We start from the raw sequence: 25572 nt of genomic DNA, 5'->3' as shown, positions 1-25572 counted from the left end.
AGACTTCTCGTGCTTAGTTAGCAAACAGCGACACCCAGAGTCCATATCAATGACTGCAGTGTATTCCATTGTAACGGGTTGTTTTGTTTTTAATGATGACATTTCAATTGTTCAGTTTTACACAATATATAAATTTACACCTGTAAGCATGACAGTTCACAGGACAGCTCACTTAGCATAATATGACAAGTGCAATTACATATCTAGCCCTTAATTCAAATGCTATTTCGTTAACATTTTAAACCTTTTTCTTATTTTATTTCACAAAATGTCTTTCACTGATACAGAATAAAATGAAAGCAACTCAAACATCCATCTAACTTCGGTATAGTAAAATGTTATTATGTAAGATACAGTGTAGTGAAGAGTCCCATGGTTGTGGTCCTTTTGAGTATATTCGAAATAAATGAGGAACTCAGAAACCCCAGTAGAACATTTATGGGATAATCTTTTTGGATTAAATAGTAACAGCTTGGAAGCTGGAAATAACACAAAGTTATACATGGAGACATGAAGGAGGTTTTACATTTTGTGCATTTTATGGAAACAGTAAAAGGGAAAGCATGCACAACTGGTGACAATTGTGAAGATAGACTAATAAATTCATAGAGTATGAAGCAAGAAGGGACCACTGTGACAGAAGGGACCACTATGACAACGTTTCCTACATAAAAACGCCAGTGAATTCTCAAAGTAATTCCTGCATGGAAATAAATTATTCTTCTTTACATTATAATGGAACACTTTACAGTCCGATAAGTTTTGACTGAATCAGGACATATCTTTTAGAAAGACATTGGATCTCAGTGTGAGAGATGAAGGTACATAAAGAAATATGATATTCATGGTTTTTATTGGCATACATCAGGTCTTAATAAAATTGCCATCTACATATCTATTGAATTGTGAAGTGCAAATCTCTGAAATTGATTTAATTTTGTGTTGAAAACACTTCCAGCAATGGAACACCTATAGAAGTTCACTTATTAATAGCCACATAGAGGAATATGGACATATGTTGAAGCATTAGATAGTTGAGATACTAGGCATCAAGCGATAACAGACACAACATTAAAATAGTCATAATACTTACCTGTTATACAGGACTTTTAATAAATAAATTTCAAAATGCTTTACAGAAGGGCTTAGTATAATCATCCACATTTTAAAAATGAAGAAATTGAGGCACACAGAGATGAATGTCACCCAGTTGGCCAAGAGCAGAGCTGTGAGTAAACTCATGGAGAAATTAAGTGATCTATGTCCAAGGCCATGACAATGACAATTTAATTAATGTCCTAGAACACTTGACCTAAAATAAATTACATCGGTGAATAAATTTGTCTCTGTAGAGTCATTTCACATATGAGCCCATATTTTGTGGGAACACACATTTTCCAATATAGTAGCAATACCCTTACGTTTTGGAATGAAAGAAATGATGCTTCATTACAATGACATAAAATGTTAAAAGTGCCACTTCTATTACCATCAAATAAATGTAGTGTGACCTAATGGGGGGGTACCTTGCTGGTTGCTATGCTGGGCAGTGGGTTGTGAGTGATCTCCACTGGCTGCTGGCTGCAGCAGGGCGCAGCAGGGCAGGGGATGAGTCATTATGCTAGGGGGCTTTGACCCTGTCTGACAAGTTATCTCCCAGGGAGCGGAACAATAGGAAGAAGGGGAGTGGAGCCCTAGCTGGGGGCAGGGCTGGAGAGGAGTGAATTAGGTTTCTGGCTGGGAAGCAGGGGAGAAGAAGCTAGGGAGGGGGGATGCGATTGTAGGGCCCACCCACCCCCCAACTCAAGGGGGGGCACTGAGGCCTCCTAGCCCCAGTTCCTGTAACCAGATAACATTTGTGCTGTATCCTGGAGAAGCAATAAACTCCCGCTATTCTACTGGCTGGTGGAGTCTGTCCATGCCACTATGGGGGTGCAGGAGATGGGAAAATCCCAGGGCTGTTACATGCAGATACAGTAATTACTCATTTAACACATGCCTGCTTAACACATTTTCGCAATAGCATGATTTTATTTTTAGGGAACATTTTTTGAGTAACACGACAGTCCCCAAAATAACATGAAAATAATCAAGTGCCGGTATAAATTGGTGAAAACAGTGGTAATACACATGAGTGGATGAATACACGTGGTCACAGCACTCCGCTGCTCACTCACTTGTTTATCTTTGTGTTTTAAGAAACCATGGTGACTTGTGTTTCTAGTTATCTTGTATTGCTAGATATCATGTTGATGACCCAGAACCAACAAAAAAATTGACTTTTCCATCACCACCTGAAACGCAACCCCCACCTTTTCCATTATTTTTAATGTGAAAATTTATCCCTCATAGCAGGTTTTCACTTAGGATGAACATTTTCAGAAACGCATCTGTAGTGTTAAATGAGGAATTACTGTACTGTACAAATGCAGCTTATCATTATATTTAGCATTATTAATCTTCAAATACTGTTACTTATCATGCTTCATAATTTTTTAGAGTAACATTTGGAAGTAGTAGACTATTTCACTTCTTGAAATGTACCTCCAGATTAATATATTAACTTGAACAAATTAGAGAATGAGAGACATTTCACCAAGAAACTGAAGGAGAAATTAAGAGTCTGTTAATCAATAAATACACTTTTAATTGAAGGGGTCAGCAACGTTTTCAAACCAATACCAAAGAGCCAAAATACATCACAATTCAGAACCAGTGGTCAACAAAGAGCCGTATAAGAATGCTCATTTGTATTACTGGGGTCTTGGTGGGTCTGTGTGCTACAGAGAAGGGATGGGAATGCTGCTCTGACCATGAAAGTGATGGGGGAGCACCACCTCCCGATGCTCCTATTGACCGCAATTTGGCCAATAGGAGCAGCGGGGAAAGCTTCCAGGAGATGGCGTTGGTGATCCAGCCTCTGGTGTGTGTGTGTGTGACTGAAACCCAGCATCCCAAGCTCTGTAGGCTGATGCCTTCTTCATTAGGTCACTGGGACCTCCCCCCCTTCAGCTGATGCCTTATCCATGAATTTTGGGAATGACAAACTAGCCATATTTGGCTTCAGAGGCATAAGTTGCTGACCCCTGCCCTAGAACATATATACATTTCCCTTGCAGAATCAACAGATATGTAGGAATATAAGGATTGGTCAGTATTCTGAGAAGGCAATATGGAATATATTTTGCCTTAAATCCTGATCAAGAGCTGTTACAGTGCCAATCAATGCAGCTGGGTCATTGTTCTCATTCACACAGGTGGTGTAAAATGCACAGATGTCTAATATCTGCACCATAATGGCTTCGGTGGTAGTGAGCGGGGGGACTCTGAGTTGGTAGCGGTGATGGTTATCACACACTATGAAGCTTTCTCTCTAGAGGTTTTTGTCACCAGTTCATAATAATTCCTGAAAGCCGGTCTTAAAGCAAAGGCCAGTTGATCTGCAATGGAACAAGACATTATCCCATTGTCCCCGGAGTCGAGATCCTTAACGCTGAAAACAGCCATCAATCTTACCAGGTGAGTTTTTTGTTATCAGGATAATGAGCGAATTTATTGTCACTTGTGGGGGGATTGTCATTCACGTCCAAACTTCCAAGAGGACTTTGCAAAGTGCAGACAGATCTCCACAGTCTGTGGCTCGAACGCCGATCTCATATTTTTCAGTAAGTTCCAAGTCCAGGGGTTTTACGATTCGGATTTCACCACTCAGTTTTGTCTTGAAAGCTGAATGGCTCTTTTCTGCATGTTGACTGAATAAGTTATCACCCATTAAGTCCTTTATCAGTTGCAGTGACAATGAGAACCAGTCAATCTTCTTGGCTGTTTTCTAAAATCTTCGCTTTGTACAACTTCCGCGTAAAGATTGGAGCATTATCATTTACATCCGGAACCATGATGTGAATTTGAGTTCCACTGGATCCGGGGGAGGAGGAGGTAGCAGTGAGAATTAACCTGACCTCAGGCTGCTCTTCTCTGTGCAATGACTTTTCCAACACTATTTATTGCCATCCTTTTGTTCCCGAACAAATACGTTAAAAGGAACAATTAGGAGGAACGATTGGATAATTCTGCAGGTTTTTACTTCCCGCACCCAAATGTTGAATGCCCTCTAGTGGAAAACGAGATCCTGGATCAATTATTTCCAGGATCTTGAAAGTTAATTTGTCTTCAGAGGAGAGAGGTCATTGATATCCTTCCTCTTTAAAGAACAGCAAGGGATTTTCCAGTAATAATTGAAAATATACAGTATCCGAGCCACTTTTCCTACAAATGTCCTCGAGATCTATTAGGTCTTTAATTAATAAAGCCCCATAGGGCATTCAACCTGAAAGTGTTATTTGCTATCTTCTGAAACCCAGGCCCTGCGAGCAAACAGTTTTCTCAATCCTTTGCAAAGTTAGTTACAACGGATCCATTTCCATCTCTTCCGGTACAGAATAGCGAATCTTTTTCACGGAGAATGTAAAGTGTAGAGATAAAAGTACAGAAACACAGAATTTGCCTTGTTAATTCGTTTTTCATCTTTGTAGTCACCATTCCTCTCACAGCTCTCCTGTAAAACTGACAGCAAGTGCCTTTATTTTCCAGACGAAATATTGCAGAATGCGGGAAGTAGATTCTGTTCTATACTCTTTGTGCTGTCTGGCCGAACAAAGTTTACAGGACCTACAGTTCTGTTTCGGCGCCGTCTTGGCCAACAGCACCACCAAGCAGTTTTAAAATGGGATTCTTCCCGTTTCGAATTATTCTTCCAGATTATTTTCCTCCTATGAGCTTGAGAAAAAAAGAATAAGGCGATTAATAGAAATAACCAAATGTATAAAATCGCTGTATAAATTCTGAGTAAAGAAATATCTTTCTTTCAGAGATATAAAATGCATGCCCATATATATACTGATACACAAACATAAATATACATATAAATACAGAATATATTAAAACAGAAAAAAATGATTGTGCACAATGTCTTCGCACACTTCAGATCGTTTAAAGCCAAGACAACTTAAGAGCACATTTTCCCAAACAAATATTTGTACTGTTTTATTAACTCCTGTCTTTGAGTGTATGTGACAAATCCTGCCCTCTCTCTTATCCGGGGATAACTTATTCCTTATCAGGGAGTTCTCGCAGGGACTAGCTGGACTTAGCAAGTGGAGTTATACAAAGAGGAATGTCTCTTGCCCTCACTCGTGTTACGACTACATAACATGGCCCTGTTTCATTCTGTTGTCAAATCCCCATTTCAGCTGTGGCCAGGCACGACCCAATAACTGAGCACGCTCCAGACTTTCCTGTAGCCGGAGGGGAGGGGATGGAAAGCCCGGCCGGGACTTGGACGGCACAGCTCGTTCCTACCAATTGCGCATTTCAACCGGAAATCAGAGTCGAGGAATAAGGATGTGGCGCCACCCTGCTTTCATCTACTCTCAAGCTAGATGAGAATAAAATCGTTTTAAACTAAACATCTATGAATCAAAATAGTCTGTTCAGTTATTTTAAATACCCACACAGACAACAGCATGGAAAATCTGGCCCAAAGCCTCATATTCACGGAGTCAGCAAGATCATTTTCCGGAGTGGTCACTGGAGCTCCACACAAAGTTGACCACATACCGGACCTAATATTTGTCTGGAGCATATACATGGAAGAAATAACGAACACTAGTTTCCCTGATCAGACCCCCACTCGCAATGGCTAGAGATGATAATTGCTTTTCTCAACCCTTAAACCAACAGTCTAAAAAACAAATGGTCATCCTGCCACAAATTTCCAATTTGTCCTAAAGGATACAGGGAGCCAGACACCGATACAGACAGTGTCTTACAGCCCTAGAGAATAAAGTAACCACGCGATGCCCTATGTCACTAATATTCTGCTCCTAGTCTCTCACCGCAATATAACTGACCTTGGTTCATTGATGAGCTGAGACAGATGGTGTAGGAACGTGGAAGGTAAGAATCCCGGTGGCTCAAGATGCAGCAGCACAAGGATAGGAACATCTTGAAATCACATTATCCATTCATGCCGTCTTGGAAATGCCGGCCATCAAAAAGGGATCTTTGCCCGTGTGCTATTGAAAAGTTGAGAAGAGCGCTTGGGTCCCTTACCCAGGGAAATAAATCAATGTATCCTTCAGAGAAGAAACTCTCCCAGTCACTCACTCTACATGGGCCATGATCAGGCTGACTCCTAGGATGCCAATAACCTTTCCAATTGTTCTTTATCCGACCTTCATTAGGTATAGCCAACCTATAATTACCTGAACTGCTGGAAGTTCCTGTCACGCTTCAAAACTGAGCAGGCCTAGAGAGGAAACTCGCCTGTGGTTCCCATTCAGTAGATTCCAGGGCAACTGCTCCTCCTTCCCAAAGGTCTCCTTACGGGGATCCCTTAGACTGTGAATTCCTCACAGCGGGGGTCTTGCCAAAATGTTTGAAAAGCCCCAGCAGGTAGTCAACTCAAGGGCACATTAATCAGAAAGTAGTCGGTCTCTTTTCCTTATCATCCCATGTAAGAAATGTCCATAAAGAGGTCAAGAGTGTTCATAGGCTCAAACGCATCTGACAAAGCCAAGCTTTAGGTCTCCCCACATCCTTCCGAATTAAATTTAAAAAACCAGCAATGCTCTTTCCTCTCCTGATAACCAGAGTGTGGCATTGTAAGAACTAAATTAAGTACATTCGTGGACAAAGTCAAAAAATAAAGAGCAAAATAACTCAATAGTAAAGTACAATGTTTACAATTTTGCGATAAAAAATATTAAATAAATCAAATATTTAAAATCTGAAAACAATTATATCAAAGTAGTTCATCTATGCCTATCAGACATACATGCACTCTTCTATAAGCAATGCATTAACTATCACATATTCTCATATTAGGAAAGTACACACACAGATTTCAGAGCGGTAGCCGTGTTATTCTGTTTCAACAAAAACAACAAGGAGTCAGAGGCACTTTAAAGACTAACAGATTTATTAATGTATTAGAGCATAAGTTTTCATGAACTACAACTCACTTTCTCAGGCGTTGAAGAGAAAAAGAAAGAAAAACAGAGAAAAGTATACAGAGATGGGAGTGTCACACAAATAGAGTGGATTGGCACTATGTAATAAAATAGATGCCCAGTGTAACAAACACTGAAAAGTTATTACGGACATGGCAGCTTGATTAAATGAAAACATCAAAAATAGAAATTTAAAAGCTAATCGTTCGCTTAGTCACTGATAGGTAACAATTCGTTTTGCAAAAAGATCTTTTGAAAATTTGGGCTATTCCAAACTTGCCTATCGATGTTGAAATCTTGATTTAGCATACAGGATCATGTATTGTGGACAATGCGCCTATCCCATAATAATTAACCTTCCTTCTATACTGTTCTGGTCAATTATCATCCTAATGGTTCTTACTTCACTATTGTGGACTTCTACAATGTCCTGGCTCAGTGGCTTTTGGAGTTTCATAGGAAAGCCATTCCTAGTATTGTGAGCAGAAACTACGCTAATGACAAGGTAACCGGCTTCTGCTATTCTGTGGAGCAGTTTATTAGCAGGGGAGATGCTATTCTGAAGAAGGAATAAAATGGAGGGAGCATTACCACGTGTATAGTTTACAAAATTGTTTAAAACGTATAATAGAATCAAAGAACTGGAAGGAACCCTAAGGAGCCAACAAGTCCAGTTCCCTGCACTCATGGCAGGACTAAGGACCAACTAGAACAGACCATCCCTGACAGACGTTTGTCTAACCTGCTCCTAAAGATGGGGAGTCCACAAGACCCTAAGCAATTTATTTTGGTGCTTAACTACCCTGACAGTTAAGAAGGTTTTTCTAATGTCCAACCTAACTCTATTCTGAAGTCATACAAGGAGAGAAATTCTATAAAGAAGGACTGTGATGGCGCGTTGGGGGTCCCCCGTCTCCTGCACCCCGAAATGGCACAAACAGACTGCACCAGCCGGTGGGATAGAGGAAGTTTATTGCCTCTCCAGGATACAGCACAGCACAGATGTAATCTGGTCACAGAGCTGGGCTAGGATGCCTCAGGCCCCCTTGAGATGGGGGAGACTGGGCCCCTAAACTCCAGCCCCTTTCCCTAGGCTGTCTCCTCCATGCTTCCAGCCAGCAACTAACTAACCCTCTTCCAGCCCTGCCCCCCAGCCAGGGCAGCATTCCACCTTCCTTTGTTCCTCTCCATGGGGGGTGTCTGGCCATACTGGTTTGCATAGTGACTCATCCTGTTTTGCTGGGTCGTGGTACCCACGGCAGCCAGTGGGGGTTACCCCAGAGCCAGCAGCATAGAAACCAGCCAGGTACCCCCACTACGTCACAAGGACAGAATTAAACAGATGTTTAGGAGAGAAGCAGTCATCTCACATGGGAGAGAGGCAGGGCCTATCCAAGTGGATGGGGCTACAAGACTCCATATGGAGAATCGGGTAACAATGAGTCAACATAATAGCATGCAGCTGGCTCAGTCTATAAAAATATCATTTTCCAAATTCCTATGAATTGACCCTGGCGGCAAAGTCTGATTTGAATAACACCGACACTCTTTACCCAAAACACAGATCAATACATCCTACTAGGCGATTCAAGAGTATTTCCCAAAATAGCAGGCTAATATAGTTCTTATAACATACACGCACAATACACTAGTATTTTAATATTCTCCAGATCTTTTCACATCTCTTCTTTGACATTTCTAAACCAAAGTACATAAAGTAAGAAACATTAAACCCACACAAATCTCTATTAAAACCAAATTGTATGAACCGATGTCTACATATCTTTAGCAGGAAAAAGAATAGCTTTCCCCATAATTTTAAAAATAAAAATTTATGATAGTATATTTCAATGATGGATACACGATAAAGAAATTATAACGAGAATGAAATAAAATTATAGAAAATCAGAATTTGATCTAACCTGATTCGCTGGCTCCAGGTCCGGGTTCAGGTGAAAGTTAGCAAGAAGGTCCTGGTCTCGCCCAGAGCCCGTTCCAGGGGGGCCCTGCTGTGACGGCGCGTTGGGGGTTCCCCGTCTCCTGCACCCCGAAATGGCACAAACAGACTGCACCAGCCAGTGGAATTGAGGGTGGTTTATTGCTCCTCCAGCACAGCGCAGCACAGATGTAATCTGGTTACAGGAACTGGGCTAGGATGCCTCAGGCCCCCTTGAGATGGGGGAGACTGGGCCCCTAAACTCCAGCCCCTTCCCCTAGGCTCTCCTCCATGCCCTCCGACAGCCAGCAACCAACTCCCCAACTTCCAGCCCTGCCCCCCAGCCAAGGCAGCATTCCACCTTCCTTTGTTCCTCTCCATGGGGGGGTGTCTGGCCACTGGTTTGCATAGTGACTCATCCTGTTTTGCTGGGTCGTGGTACCCACGGCAGCCAGTGGGGGTTCCCCCAGAGCCAGCAGCATAGAAACCAGCCAGGTACCCCCACTACGTCACAGTTCTCCCCCCTCCGAGAGCGAACTGAGCAGGGTCACTCTGCTCGTGACCTAGGGAAGTTCGGGTCCTCTGCGTGGGAACCCGCCCCGGGGACATGGGTGCTCCCCTTGACTCGGGCCGGCCGTGGCGAGGCCCCACATGAATTGGCTTCCCTCTGTCCACTCGCCGCCCCGCTCCAGGGCGACTGGCACAGGCCTGTCCTCGGGGGTCACACCCACCCTTCCGCTGGCCTTGATCTCTGGCCAGGGTCTCTCGGGCCGGGGCCATGAGCCCAGTGAGCCTTCTCTGGACAGCCAGGGCGGCTTCCACCCCCGATGCTCCATCCAGGGAGGACTTCCCCTCCCATAACTCTCTCAGCAAGCCCAGAGGGTCTATCTGGGGTAGAGCCCCCCAAGCCGCTTTCCTCCTGTCTTGGGCCTTCCCGCCCCTCTGGCAGGAGTCACAGGACCGGCAGTACCGCTGCACGGCTGTAAAGATTCCCGGCCAATAGAAGTGCTGGAGCAGCCTCAGCCGGGTGCTCCGGATCCCCCGGTGGCCCCCAACGGGGACGTCGTGGGCCAAATACAGCAGCTTGAGGCGATACTTTCGGGGGACGACCAGCTGCCGCTGGACCCCCCATGCCCTCGCCTTCCTGGGGGGAAGCCATTCACGGAACAGGAGCCCACGCTCCCGCAGGAATCTCTCCTGGCCACCTCTCCCCCGGGGCTGAGCTGCATGGAGGCCAGCCTGGTCCCTCAGCCTCTGCAAGGAGGGGTCTGCCTGCACCTCAGCCTGGAATTCAGCTGCTGAGGCAGGGATCGGGACCTGTTCCCCACCTTTGCCTAGGTCTGGAGTCCCAGCCTGGCTGGACCCCGTGTCCACTGGGATGGGACCCTGAGGACGCTGCCAGGAGTCCTTCCCTGGACCCACGTTGTCAGCCCCCCGCTGGCTCTGGCTCCAGGTAGTGACTAGAGCCCGCTGGGATTCATGGGGCCACTCCTCTAGGTCATTCCCCATCAGCACCTCGGTGGGCAAGTGCGGGTGCACCCCCACTTCCTTGAGGCCTTCCTTCGCCCCCCATTTCAGATGCACCCGGGCTACAGGCACCTTAAACGGGGACCCATCTATGCCCTTCAGGGTCAGCTGCGCGTGGGGTAGTATCCGCTCTGGGGCCACTATGTCGGATCGGGCCAGAGTCACCTCCGCCCCCGTGTCCCAGAAGCCCGTCACCTTCCTACCATCCACCTCCAGGGGTATGAGGCACTCGCTCCGCAGGGGCCGTCCTGCCCCCACCCGGTACACGGAGAAATCCGCCTCCTGAGAATCAGACCTCCCAGGGGAGGTGCACTGAGCATCCTTCCCCTCTCTCTGAGCTGAGGTTTGCCTGCCAGCCCCTGCCTCTGGGGCAGCCTGCCCTTCCTCCCGCCCCAGCCAGTTAACCCTGGAAAGTCCCCGGTCCTGGGACCTGGTGCACTGAGCCCTCTTGTGGCCTTTTTGCCCACAGCGATGGCAAGTTAGGCTTTGGGCTGTCTCTGTCCAGGCCCTGGCTGGTTCTCTGGGGCGCAGACGACCTGTTCCTTGGTCTCGCCCCGTAGTTGACTCCCTCCGTCGCTCAGCCGAGATCCGGTCTCTGCGCGATTCCCTTTCTCTCCGGGACTCCCGTTCACACCCGGACCGGCTCTCCGTGAACTCATCCGCCAGTCTCCCGGCCTCCTGGGGGTTCTCTGGTCTCCGGTCCTTGAGCCACAGCCTCAGTTTGGGTGGGCACGCTTCATAGAACTGCTCCATCATGACCAGCTTGAGCAGCTCCTCTGCAGTCTGGGCTCCGACTCCAGACACCCACTTGCGGCCGTATTGCGCCAGGCGGGAGACCAGATCCACATAGGTCTCCTGTGGCCCTTTCTGTACCCCCCGGAACTTCTTCCTGTACATCTCGGGGGTCAGCCCGAACTTGTGCAGCAGGGCCTCCTTGACTCGGTTGTAATCCCCTGGCTGTAGGTCCTCCAGCTGACTGAGCACTCCGGCCGCCTCCTGGCTCAGTGCGGGGATGAGCTCCTGCAGCCAGTCAGCTGGGGGAACCCGTTGCAGTCCACAGGCCCTCTCAAAGGCACTGAGGAACCCGTCTATGTCACCCATGTCCTTCAATTGGGCCACCACGGGCCTCTCCAAGCATCTGGCAGTCCTGGGACCCTGGGGCCCATCTGCACTTGGCGCAGCCGGTGCCCCGCCGGTTCTCCGCTCTGCCATGGCCAGCTCATGCTGCCGCTGCCTCTCTCGATCTTGGCGATCCCTTTCTCGGTCCTGGCGGTCCCTCTCTCGGTCCTCTACTTCCAATTCCTTGATCCGCAGCTGGATCTCCAGCCGCCGCAGCTCTGCTTGGCTGGCCCCTGCCCTAGATGGGCTGCAGCTTGCAGGCCTCCTGGGGGAAGCTGTCTTATCTCTCCTGTGGGTTCCAGCGCTCCTCCCCCTCTCTGAGCCTGACACACTCTCAGGGGGGGTCTGGCTGCTTCCCCTGGGGACAAGATCCTGGCCCTGTGGCTGGTCATTATCTTCCAGCTGGGTAATCAGCTGGGCCTTGGTTGCTTTCTGCACAGGCAAGCCCCTCTCTCTGCACAGCCCCACCAGCTCTGCCTTCAAGAGTCGGGCGTAGGCCATCCGCCCGCTGGGCCCCTCGGTGCAGACTCACCAGTCTAGTGCTGCAGCGCCCCACGATTCCCAGGAACCGCTTCGCTCTGTCTCCAGCACGCCTGGCTCCAGGGCTCTTGCTTCTACTGCGCCTTGTCGCTTGCCGCTGGAAGCTCCATCCACGGGGTGCAGTGCATCCCACTTCTGACACCAGTGTGACGGCGCGTTGGGGGTTCCCCGTCTCCTGCACCCCGAAATGGCACAAACAGACTGCACCAGCCAGTGGAATTGAGGGTGGTTTATTGCTCCTCCAGCACAGCGCAGCACAGATGTAATCTGGTTACAGGAACTGGGCTAGGATGCCTCAGGCCCCCTTGAGATGGGGGAGACTGGGCCCCTAAACTCCAGCCCCTTCCCCTAGGCTCTCCTCCATGCCCTCCGACAGCCAGCAACCAACTCCCCAACTTCCAGCCCTGCCCCCCAGCCAAGGCAGCATTCCACCTTCCTTTGTTCCTCTCCATGGGGGGGTGTCTGGCCACTGGTTTGCATAGTGACTCATCCTGTTTTGCTGGGTCGTGGTACCCACGGCAGCCAGTGGGGGTTCCCCCAGAGCCAGCAGCATAGAAACCAGCCAGGTACCCCCACTACGTCACACCTGCCCAGGTGGCAAGGAGGGGAGAACGGGCCTCAGGAATTTGAATTCGCTGTTTCCTGATCCAGTCGTTAAACAGACTTCATAGCGATAGCTCTGAGACAGAGTCCCAGTGCCCGACACATCTACCAGATTAGTTTGGAAGTTGCTATCACCGTAGCCATTGGCAGAAGCAGACACGTATTTTTCACCATAATTCCTTCTTCTATAAAGCTTGATACATATAAATATTATCACTGAAACCAAGAAGCCAAACGACACTAAGCACAGGGAAATGACTAAATAAAGCGTTAACGGGCCATTCTCTTCCTCTTCCACAGCGACCTCGGTATACTGCAGGTGTGCGTCCGAAAACCCATCCACCAGAGCTATGGTGAGAGTTGCAGAGGAAGAAAGAGCCGATTCTCCGCTGTCTCGAACAACCACAATGAGTTTCTGCTTCTTGGAATCTCGTTCTGTTATGAGCCTCGTGGTTCTGATTTCCCCATTGTGGGAAGCCACCGTGAAGAGACCGGGGTCCGTGGCCCTCAAGAGCTGGTAGGAAAGCCAAGAATTCTGGCCCGAGTCTCCGTCCACGGCCACCACCTTCGTCACCAGGTAACCCGGCCCCGCCGAGCGGGGCACCAGCTCACTGGCGGGGGAGCTGCTGTTCTGCAGGGGGTATAAGAGGAAGGGCGCGTTGTCGTTTTCGTCCAAGATCACAACCCGGACGGTGGCTTCAGAGCTCAGCGGGGGGGGACCCGCCATCCGCAGCGCGCACCCGCACCTGGAACTCTCTGATCTGCTCATAATCCACGGATCGCAGCGCGTACACGTTCCCGTTCTCCGAGTTGATGGAGATATAGGAGAGCAGCGGAAGGCCACCGGCCTCAGCAGGCAAGAGCGAGTATGTCACCTTGGCGTTCTGCTCCGAGTCCGAATCAAAAGCACGGACCTGCCCTAGCAACAGGGCGGGGCCGCTGTTTTCTCGGACGTGCAGAGTGTATGAGGTTTGGCTGAACACCGGGGAATTGTCATTAATGTCGGAGATTTTTACGGTGATGGTCTTTTCAGTGGAGAGACTGGGAGATCCCATGTCCCTGGCGGTGATGGTTATGTTATACTCCGACACTGTCTCTCGGTCAAATGTATTTTGGGTCACCAGAGAGTAGGAATTTTTTGAAGTTGATTTTAGAAAAAACGGCAGATCGTCTTTTATGGAGCAGACTGTTCTCCCGTTGTCCCCGGAGTCCCGGTCTCTCACATTGAAGAGGGCCACCACAGTCTCAAGTGACGAATCTTCGGGTATGGGGCTAATAAGAGACGTGATTTTAACCTCTGGGGCATTGTCATTCACATCCGTCACTTCCACCAGGACTTTGCTGTGCGCTGACAGCCCCCCGCCGTCTGTCGCCTGAACGTCTATCTCACAGGCGTCTGTTTCCTCAAAATCCAGTGGGGCCAAAAGTCGAATATCTCCCGTAAGCGGGTTTATGCCGAATGCGTTGAGATTCGTTTCGGATTTCTGGCTAAACGAATACGAGATTGCTCCGTTAATTCCTTCGTCTGCATCAGTTGCGGAAACCGTCAGAACCACAGAATCTGGTTGGGTGTTTTCCAAAATCTGTGCTTTGTAAAGTGCCCGGGAAAACTCGGGAACATTGTCATTAATATCCAGAACAATGACGCGGACCTGCGCTGTGCCTGACCGCGCCGGGGAGCCTCCGTCTATCGCCGTCAGCACAAAGCTGATCTCTGCCTGCTTTTCCCGATCCAGCGGCCGCTCCAACACCAGCTCCGCGTACTTCCCTCCGTCGCTGCGATGGCGCGTGTAGACGCGGAAATGGTCGGCTGAGCTGATGGCATAGCCCTGCAGGCTGTTGTTTCCGACATCTAAATCCCGGGCTTTTCCCAGAGGGAAGCGGGAACCAGGAGGAGTGGTTTCCGGCATCTTTAGGATCAGTTCTTTATCGGAGAATTCCGGAGCGTGATCGTTTACATCATTAACCGAAACCTCAGCCCGATAGGACTGCAAGGGGTTTTCCAGGATGATTTCCAAGTGCACGATACAGGGGTCTGCTTCCCCGCATAGCTCCTCCCTGTCCAGTTTCTCTTTAATAAACAAGTCCCCGGTGTCGCTGTCTAGCTGGAAATGCTGGCGGCTGTCCTCGGACACCACACGGGCCCTGCGAGCGGACAGTCTCTTTGGGTCTTGTCCCAGATCCTTTGCTACATTCGCCACAAAGGACCCGCTTTCCATTTCCTCGGGCACAGAGTAGCGAACTGGTCCGGATCCGACAGCCCACGCGCAAAGAAACAAGGCGAGAAACACCGCTTGCCTTCTGAGGAGTGTTCTCCTCTGCTCACCCGCCATTCTTACTGTGCGAATCCAGCGAGCTCCGCGTTGAAAGAATGTCGCTTTGCCACAGCGTCTTCTGCAGTTCCGAGAGCTAGATGTATCCCTGCTCCTGCGCACATGAACGGATCCAGTCTCGCGCGAATGTTTCAGGTTGTGGATCTTTGTTCTTCCTTAGCCAATACTGCCACCAAGCGTCTCAGATGATAACGATTCCATTCTGAATCCATTTACAAAGATCTGGAAATGGGTTGTATATTCACCAGCAGCTACCAGCATCCCATGTAAATGGAACAATGTAATCTGCTGGATCTTTAGGGCTGTTTAGTGTAAAACAGAAATGACTCTAAAGGGGAATGTAAAAGGCAGAGCTTCTCTATGCGTTTGAGGATTATAATCCTTCTAAAATCCCTTTCCTCCTCTGAAAGTCCCTTTAACAGCACAAGGAAGGATTGTCATTCTTTTGCTGCTAGATTCAACAGAAAGAAGGATTGCACGTCTCATAAAATTCATGAGATTGCGGCTCGTTCACGAGAAGCTTGAAAGGCGGAGTAAATATCAATGAACCGCTCTTAAGTGTACATCGCACTTTACTTTGATACAATTTGGCAGGGATCAACCGCACTAACATTTTTTGCTTATTGTATAAAGCGAATTTCATATAAGCAAAGACAGAAGTATATGTGTGGTGAGATTTTGATAGATGTTTGGCTGCTGTGTGTGTTCCCTGTGTATACCACCCCCGCCTTGCGCAGACAGCAGTCATGGCAGACAAGCAAACCCCCAATGACCACAAGCTCCCTTAAAAAAATCAAGGCACCAGCCAGGTTCGCTGTCAGCAAAACAAGGTAATAACATCTAGCAAATTCTACAAGAATACTTTTTAAAAATACTTTTTAACAATGAATGCAGCTCAGTGAATGGTGGGCATTTCCTCTCCTCCCGCCTGACAAAAATACTCCCTCTAAAATACATCTTTGTACCCCAATGCAAACGAGTTAGTATTGCCCTTAACATAGTTACTGTCACTGACTTAGTCTTGTATATGTTCGTTCAATTCAAATTTTATTACTTACTGTTATTTTAACCGTATCTTTAAGATGAGTCAATGTGTTCCTGTTATCCTTGGAAAATGTTTTTGTACCATCCTTTACATAGGATTGTTCTGGTACCATTTAACGTCGGGATGAATTTGCCCGAATACTCTATCACTAGTATTTCTGCAATATCAGCCCTGCTCTTGCTGGATGCTGTGGGCAGGCCCTGCCTTATACCGGACCTCTCTGATACAAGGTCTTATGTCTCAGTCTGTCTTCCTATTACAGTATGTTTCAGAAGTTAGAGCTTATGTGGTTTTAAAGGTATGGAGACTATTATGGTGCATCATGTAGAGATGCTGCAAATGGATCACAAGGGTCTGCACTTCAATCTCCGGTCGAATATAGTGAGAAGCAAATTCAGCCCTGGTGTCATCGGATGCAACAATTACATAGCCAGTCTAAGCTAATTTTTAACACTTTCTCATGCCCTGGAAACCCCTGACTATGTACCTGGCTCCCAAACCAGTGTAAGTAGTGGCCAAGTGGGATACAGGGGGGTGATCCAATTCAGAATTGAATTGAATTCACTGAGATAAACAGGGGAGATCCACGTTTTCCAGGTCTAGCGTGAGAAAGTGAAACAATATTTGCACTGGTTTGGCCAGCAGGAAATCAGTCTTGTCGTCTGAGTCGCAAGGAATTTGGTGGAGTACTATGGGACAAGTGTTAAATTCAGTCACAGGATGGAAACCAGCCATTATGCGCTAATGTCCACAGATACAACAGAAAGTTAATTTCCCCATTTTGCATTAGAATACCTCGCGTTATACACTCCATTTACCAGAACATCTCCTCAATTTCATTTTTGTTACTAGTCTCTTCTTAAATGTATAAGTGGCAGGAAAGTAAAGACCAGTATACAAATCAGCAGGAAGTTTGCTGAAGTTTTAACTACATCTACCTTCCGCAATGACCAACACAGAGAAAACTTGGTTGAACTACTGCGTCGATTCTTCGGTTTATGGATTTCCTCATCTGAGCCCTCTGACTTACCCCGAGAAGAGATATTGGGTGAAACCCTGACCCATTGAAGTTAGTGGGGAGTTTTACCATTAATTTAAGTTGTCTAGCATTTCACCCCTTGAATTCATGCTGCTTCCTCTGTTTGAAATCAAGTCTTTCATTGAATGATGACGAATAATTTGAATGCATACAGTCTTTCTGTGTGTGAGGATGTGTGCGCACATACGCACATACACAATAGGTACTCAGATAACACACCGAAATGAAAGCACGGGAGAGAGACAGAGCTATGAAAAGACAGTACAGAGGAAGGATGTAACTTTCAAAAGGCTACGTTATTTTCTTGTTTTCAGTTTATCTTGTCAAAACACTCTTAAATCACTCTGTATTGGCACTGAAATCTTTACCAACACGGATTATTTTATGTCATTTTTTTCAAGATAATAAGACGTTACGATTTGAATGTTTTTATAACTCGTTAAAATATTATATACTTGTCAATTTTTGAACGTTTATTTTCTCCTAATTTCTCTTGTTCATAATTGGGCTCTAAGTCAGAGAGAATACCGAGGAAGAAAGAAAAAAACAATGCCATTTACCGATACGTTTAGCAGGATACGCGGGCTTAATATGCTGCTTCAGATTTCCGGAAATAATTAATAGACAAAGAATTGCAAAACACATCATTAGCCTCTGCACTGAATCACTGGCAAGGAGATTAACATGAAGCCGTTAATTTATACTTTAAAAACTTTAATTAATGGAGTTTAACTGTTCTATTGGTCTTCTTTACGAGTCCAAGATATCTATCAGAGAGAGGAACTGTTCCTATATTAGACTTACGAGTTAGGCACCGCCCGAGTTTGCATAGCACAAATGCACTAGTCACCCGGAAAGGAAAGAGAAGAGCCCGCCTTATGAAACCTTGACAGCTTAGGACAACAGTGTCCTTGTCTAGGGGCACAAATCTGCGCTTCCGGAGCAGCTAATTACACTCTGGAGAGCAATAAATCCAGAGGTTCCTTACAATCTTCTTAGAAAGCACATCGCTCATTGTTGCATTTATATTGCATCTGATCGCTCACAATCACTTGGGAAACTCTCTCTCCTCCCAGCCAAAGATTTACTGACCATATGTCAATCAGTAAAACCGTTTGAATCTAGAAATCATCTTAAATTTCCACTTCCGCGAAAACAAGAAGGTAGCATCTTTAAGAAAGAGTAACATCGATATCCCACTAAAACTTTCGCAATTGAAAATTACACAATTAACTATCACCCGTATTAATAACACTCCCATATACCACATGCAAACTGGAGGATAGACAGAGGGAGACTGAAAATAATTTCAACATAAAAATCCAATTAATATAATTGAAAAAACAATATTTTATATTGCGCTACAGAGACAGAAAAAGGACATTTAAGCATCAGTGAGACTCACCGGGGCAGCAGATTCCGTTTCGTTATTCAGATGCGAGTTAGTTACAAGATCCTGTGTTTGTGCTTTCCCAAAATTCCTGTCCTCAGCGGGGAGAGTGGAGAGAACGGGTCTCAGGAATTTGAATTCACTAGTTCCCGAACCAGATGTTAAACAAACTTCATACCGAAGGCTCTGCGGCAGAGTTCCGTTACCCGTTACATCCAACAAATTACTCGAGAAGTTCCCATCGCCATAAACATTGTCAGATGCAGACACGAACCTTCCTCCATAATTCTTTCTCCGAAGTAGCTTCATTATTGAAAATATAATTATTGAAATCAGGAAAAGAAAAGAAACTAAACACAAAGAAATGACTAAATACGTAGTTAACGTGTCATCCTTTTCTTCTGCTTCAACTACTTCAGTGAACTGCAGGTGTGCGTCCGAAAACCCATCCACCAGAGCTATGGTGAGAGTTGCAGAGGAAGAAAGAGCCGATTCGCCGCTGTCTCGAACAACCACAATGAGTTTTTGCTTCTTGGAATCTCGCTCTGTTATGAGCCTCGTGGTTCTGATTTCCCCATTGTGGGAAACCACCGTGAAGAGACCGGGGTCCGTGGCCCTCTGCAGCTGGTAGGAAAGCCAAGAATTCTGGCCCGAGTCTCCGTCCACTGCCACCACCTTCGTCACCAGGTAACCCGGCCCCGCCGAGCGGGGCACCAGCTCACTGGCGGGGGAGCTGCTGTTCTGCAGGGGGTATAAGAGGAAGGGCGCGTTGTCGTTTTCGTCCAAGATCACAACCCGGACGGTGGCTTCAGAGCTCAGCGGGGGGGACCCGCCATCCGCAGCGCGCACCCGCACCTGGAACTCTCTGATCTGCTCATAATCCACGGATCGCAGCGCGTACACGTTCCCGTTCTCCGAGTTGATGGAGATATAGGAGAGCAGCGGAAGGCCACCGGCCTCAGCAGGCAAGAGCGAGTATGTCACCCTGGCGTTCTGCTCCGAGTCCGAATCAAAAGCACGGACCTGCCCTAGCAACAGGGCGGGGCCGCTGTTTTCTCGGACGTGCAGAGTGTATGAGGTTTGGCTGAACACCGGGGAGTTGTCATTAATGTCGGAGATTTTCACGGTGATGGTCTTTTCAGTGGAGAGACTGGGAGATCCCATGTCCCTGGCGGTGATGGTTATGTTATACTCCGACACTGTCTCTCGGTCAAGCGCGTGTTCAGTCACCAGCGAGTAGGAATTTCTGAAAGTTGTTTTCAATGAAAATGGAAGGTCATCGTCTATGGAGCAGACTGTTCTCCCGTTGTCCCCGGAGTCCCGGTCCCTGACAATGAACAGCGCCACCACTGTCCCCGGGGGGGAGTCCTCGAGAATCGGGCTCCTGAGGGATGTTACTATCGCTTCCGGGGAGTTGTCATTCACATCGAGAACGACAACCAGCACCTTGCAGTGCGCAGAGAGCCCCCCGCCGTCCGTGGCCCGAATGTTCAACTCGTAGTTTTCTGTCGTTTCAAAGTCAATGGCACCTCGGAGTCGAATTTCCCCCGTAGCTGGGTTTATGTGAAATGTTTTGCTATTTTCTTTGGAGTTCTGGCTAAAAGAATAGGCTATTTCCCCGTGAGTCCCCTCATCTAAATCAGTAGCAGAAACAGTGACAACCGGATGATCTTTGGGGCTGTTTTCCGGAACTCGAGCTTGGTAAATGGCCTGAGAGAAGACCGGGGGATTGTCATTGGCGTCCAGGACAGTGACACGGATTTGTGCTGTGCCGGACCTCGGCGGGGAGCCGCCATCCACGGCCGTGAGCACGAGACTCACCTCTGGCTGGCGCTCTCTATCTAGCGCGTTGTCCAGCACCAGTTCGGCATATTTCCTGCCATTAGCGAGTTCCCCTGTTTGCAGACGGAAATGGGCATTGGGGCTCAGGCTGTAGTTCTGCAGGCTGTTGTTTCCCACATCTAAGTCCTGGGCGCTCTCCAGGGGAAACCGAGTTCCTGGGGGAGTCGTTTCCACGATTTTAAAACGTAGTTCGCTTTCCAGGAACACTGGGGAATGATCATTTACATCATAAACCCTGACCTCAGTTCGATACGATTGTAAGGGATTTTCCAGGATTATTTCGAATTGCACCGTGCAGGGGTCCGTCTGCCCGCACAGTTTTTCTCTGTCCATTTTCTCTTTAATAAACAAGTCGCCTGTGTTGCCATTTAGCTGGAAATACTCACTGCCGTCTTCGGTAACAATGCGAGCCCTGCGAGCGGATAGTCCCTGCGGGGCTAGCCCGAGATCCTGCCCTACATTCGCCACAAAGGACCCGCTTTCCATTTCCTCGGGAACAGAATAGCGAACGGTCCCGGACCCGCTGGCCCGAGCGCAAAGAAACAGAACGAGAGAGATGACTTTCCTTCTGCATGCTGTTCTCCTCTCGGCGCCCGCCATTGTGTACGTAGAAACACAAGCCAGGGTGCTGCTGAAATAGTATCCTTAGTCGAGATTCATCCCAGCAGGATTCTCCTTTCCGGAAGATTTACTGTAATTTCAATATTTCCTTTCCAGAGTTTTAATTGAGCCGAATTATTTGGTGACGTTCTCAGCAATTCTAGACAAAAGCGTCTGGAACTCTGCTCCCGTAGTCGTGCGACTTCTTGTTCCGCAGAAGTGAATTACAGGCTGTAGCTGAGAGCCCTTCTTAGCCAACAGCGCCACCAGGTGTCTGAACTTTATGTTCGCAGCCCCCACCCCATTTTTTTAAAATGTATAAAATAATGGTAACTTATTTGCTGTTTAAAAGATACATATTATTTCCCTTCTGAATTTGTCTAGCTTCTGTTTCCATCCATGGGATTCTGCTACACCTTTCTCTGCTACATTGAAGAGCCCTCTGTGAAATATCTCCCCCTTGTAAGTACTTATAAACTACAATCAGATCATCCCCTAACCTTTTCTTTGTTAAGATAATTAGAATTAGTCCCTTGAGTCTGTCACTATAAGGCAGGTTTTTTAATCTTTCAATATTCATTCTAGCAGCTCTTTTCTGTACCCACTCCTATTTATCAACATCCTCTTGAATTCTGACACCAGAACTGGACACAGTATTCCAGTAGCCATCATGTCCAGTAGAGAGATAAAATAACTTCTCTATTCTGCTCAAGTTTCCCCTGTTAATGCATCCAATGATCATATTAGCCACGGCATTGTACTGGGAGTGCAAGATCAGCAGAAAATCAACCACCTTTACAACTTTTACAAAGACACAGTTCCCCATCCAGTAAAGACAGTCCCTGTTCTTTGTTTCTAAATATTACCTTTGCATTTTGACTTATTTAAAAGACATATTGTTTGCTTGCATCCAACTTACCAAATCATCCAGATCACACAGTACCAGCGACCTGTCATTCCTCAATGTTTGCATCATCTGCAAACATTAACTGAGTTTATTTTGTTTTCTTCCAGGCCATTGATAACAATGTTAAATACGTTATGAACTGGCCCCTGTGGGACTGCTCTAGAAAAGATTCTTTTGGTGATGATTCTCCATTTACAATTACATTTTGAGACCTATCAGTTGGCCAGTTTTTAAATCACTTTAATGAGTACTGTGCTAATTTTATCAGTCCAGGTTTCTACCCAAATGTTATGTAGTAGCAAATCAAAGAACTTACAAAAGTCCATTATTACCTTTGTCAACTAAACTTGGAATCTCATCAACAAAAAAAAATCAAATTAGTTTGACAGCATTTATTATCCACAAACCATGTTGATTGGCATTACTATATTACCTCCTTTATGTCTTTATTAATGAATAATACCTATATCTTGCTCTATTATCTTAGCAGGAAGACTTGTTCAACTGACAACCCTATTTACCTGGGTGTAAGGAACCTCAGCATAGGTGGTGTGGCCTGGCCTATCAGTCACAACTGGGCATAGGACAGCATAGCTGGGGCAGTAGTCATAGACCAGGAATTGGAATCATAACAGCCAGGTTCAATAAGCAGAAGTCTGAGACTTAGGTTGAGTTCAGGGACCAGAGGTCAGCGGTAATACCAGGCTGGAATCAGGAGGCAGAAATCAGAGTCAGACAGGACATTTTTCATGTTCCCATCATGCCTACTGCTATGTTGCATGTTCCTATAGTGCTTAGTGTGTGAAAGTGGTACAAAGCACTGTGGTATGTGTGCCCACAAAGCTTTGCTCTTTCTGTTGACAAGAGAGCTGCATATGTGGCCAATAGCTGTCAACAGCAGATACCAGAAAAAACAGTTTGAGTTTTGGTGTCTTCTGCCTGTTGACACCACTTTCATTGCCAAACTTTGCTAGTGTAGACATAGCCAGAGTGGCTGGGAATGGAGATGGCAGATGAGGAGACAAAGTTAAGTCTGGAGTCACAGAAGGCCAAAGTCTGTATGGTTGCCCAGACAATTGTCTAGCACTGGAGCAACCCCTGGGTCTAAATATCAGATGGGTAGCCGTGTTAGTCTGAATCTGCATAAATGACGAGAAGTCCTGTGGCATCTTACAGACTAACAAATTTATTGGAGCATAAGCTTTCATGGGCAAAGACCCACTTGGTCAGAAGCATGTAGTGGAAATTCCAGAGCAGGTATAAATATACAGGCATATGAAAAGAGCTCCAATCAAGAGTAAGGTTAGAGATAATAAGGTCAATTCAGTCAGGGAGGATGAGGCCCACTTCTAGCAACTGATGTGGAGGTGTGAACACCAAGAAAGGAGAAACTGCTTTTGTAGTTGGCTAGCCATTCACAGTATTTGTTTAATCCTAAGCAAATGAATTGTAGCTCTGCAGTTTCTCTTTGAAGTTTGTTTTTGAAATTTTTGTTGTTGCAGGATTGCTACTTTTAAATCTGCTACTGTGTGTCCAGGCAGACTGAAGTGTTCTCCTACAGGTTTTTGTACGTTACCATTCCTGATATCTGATTTGTGTCTGTTTATTCTTTTACATAGGGACTGTCCAGTTTGGCCAATGTATATGGCAGAGGGATATTGCTGGCACATGATGGCATATATTACATTGGTAGATGTGCAGGTGAATGAGCCTGTGATGGTGTGGATGATATGGTTAGGTCCTGTGATGGTGTTGCTGGTGTAGATATGTAGGCAGAGTTGGCACCGAAGTTTGTTGCAGGGATTGGTTCCTGAATTAGAGTTACTGTGCTGTGGTGTATAATTGCTGGTGAGAATTTGCTTCAGGTTGGCAGGCTGTCTGTGGGTGAGGACTGGCCTGCCTCTCAAGGTCTGTGAGAGTGAGGGATCATTGTCCAGGATGGGTTGTAGATCACTGATGATGCATTGGAGAGGTTTTAGCTGGGGACTGTAGGTGATATCCAGTTGTGTTCTTATTTTATTTGTTGGTCCTGTATTTGTAGCAGGAGGCTTCTGGGTACACTTCTGGCTCTGTCAATCTGTTTTCTCACTTCCTCAGGCGGGTATTATAGTTTTAAGAATGCTTGATGAAGATCTTGCACAGTGGTCCCCAACCTTTAGAGGCTCCCGGGAGCCCGGGGATGGGGCCACTCACGCGCCGGGCGCCCGGGGGCGGGGCCGCATGTCCGGGGGCACGCCAGGGGACGGGGATGCCCTTGCACCTGGCGCCAGAGCCGGCATGTGCCCCAGGGCCGGGGCTGCCCGAGAGCCTTGTGCCATGGGACCGGGGCCGGCGCTACTGCCCAAGCCACATGCCTGGGGCCGACACCGGCACTGCTTGAGTGCTGCGCGCCCGCATGTGCCCCAGGACTGGGGCCTCCCGAGCGCTGCGCACCTGGCTCCGGTGCGTGTCGCGCGCCTGGGGCCGGCGCCTCCCGTGCGCCGTGGGCGGGCCAGCCCAGGTTGTCGGCAGGTGTGCACAAATGCCCCGGCGGGCACCATGGCACCCACGGGCACCGTGCTGGGGACCACTGATCTTGCAGGTGTTTGTCTCTGGATGAGGGGTTGGAGCAAATGGGGTTGTACCTTAGCACTTGGCTGTAGACAATGGATTGTGTGGTGTGTCCGGTATGGAAGCTGGAGGCATGTAGTTAAACATAGTGGTCAGTAGGTTTTCAGTATAGGGTGGTGTTTATGTGACCATCACTTATTCGCACTGTAGTGTCCAGGAAGTGGATCTGTTGTATAGACTGGTCCAGGTTGAGGTCGATTGTGAGGTGGAAACTATTGAAATCATGCTGGAATTCTTTCAGAGCCTCCTTCCCATGGGTCCAGATGATGAAGATGTCATCAATATAGTGTAAGTAGAGGAGGTGTGCTAGTGGACGAGAGCTGAGAAAGCGTTGCTCCAGGTCAGCCATAAAAATGTTGGCATATTTTTGGGCAATTCAGGTGCCCATAGCGGTGCCAATGGTTTGAAGGTATAAATTGTCCCCAAATCTGAAATAGTTGAGTGTGAGAATAAACTCACATAGCTCGGCCACCAGTTGTGCTATGGCATCATCAGGGATACTGTTCCTGACAGCTTGTACTCCATCTATGTGTGGGATGTTGGTGTAGAGAACCTCTACATCCATGGTGGCTAGGATGGTGTTTTCTGGAAGATCACCAATGCATTGTAGTTTTCTCAGGAAGTCAATGGTGTCTCGGAGATAGCTGGGAGAGCTGGTGGCTTAGGGTCTGAGTAGAGAGTCCACATATCCAGAGAGTTCTGCAGTGAGAGTGCCAATGCCCAAGATGATGGGGTGTCCAGGATTTCCAGGTTTATGGATCTTGGGTAGTAGATAGAATAACTCTGGTCCGTGCTCTAGGGGTGTGTCTGTGCAGATTTGTTCCTGTGCTTGTGTAGGGACTGTCTTGAGCAGATGGTACAGTTTCTTTGAGTACTCCTCAGTGGAATCTGAGGAAAGTGGACTGTAGAATGTGGTATTGGAGAGTTGTCTGACAGCCTCCTTTTGGTAGTCTGACCTGTTCATGATTACAACAGCACCTCCTTTATCAGCCTCTTTGATTATAATCTCAGGGTTGTTTCTGAGGCTGTGGATGACATTGTGTTCCTCATGGCTGAGGTTATGGGGCAAGC

The 25572-nt window shown here is 47.2% G+C and overlaps 2 protein-coding genes across 3 annotated transcripts in view; both read right to left on the bottom strand.

Annotated features, from left to right (window-relative positions):
* Positions 1-25572, bottom strand: part of LOC106731829 (protocadherin gamma-C5-like) — a 237111-nt gene that overhangs the window by 202457 nt on the left and 9082 nt on the right. Inside the window, exon 1 of one of the 2 annotated variants that reach the window (XM_075900728.2) lies at positions 18558-21188. The exons of the other annotated variant lie outside the window; for it this stretch is intronic. Within the exon in view, the coding sequence (XP_075756843.2) occupies positions 18558-20984 (2427 nt within the window). The 5' untranslated portion in view covers positions 20985-21188. Of the gene's footprint in view, positions 1-18557; positions 21189-25572 lie in introns of those variants that run through there. 2 annotated transcript variants of the gene reach the window in all.
* Positions 114-15272, bottom strand: LOC102462505 (protocadherin beta-1-like). Its single transcript, XM_089769606.1, is given in 4 exon segments — positions 114-4776; positions 8933-9016; positions 12719-13450; positions 13452-15272. Coding segments are annotated over 4 exon segments (2451 nt in total). The 5' UTR covers positions 15069-15272; the 3' UTR covers positions 114-4758.

Source organism: Pelodiscus sinensis, chromosome 16 (assembly GCF_052426305.1).
Source record: "Pelodiscus sinensis isolate ZL-2025 chromosome 16, ASM5242630v1, whole genome shotgun sequence".
Taxonomy (NCBI): Eukaryota; Metazoa; Chordata; order Testudines; family Trionychidae; genus Pelodiscus; species Pelodiscus sinensis.
This window is presented reverse-complemented; position numbering and strand designations above follow the sequence as displayed.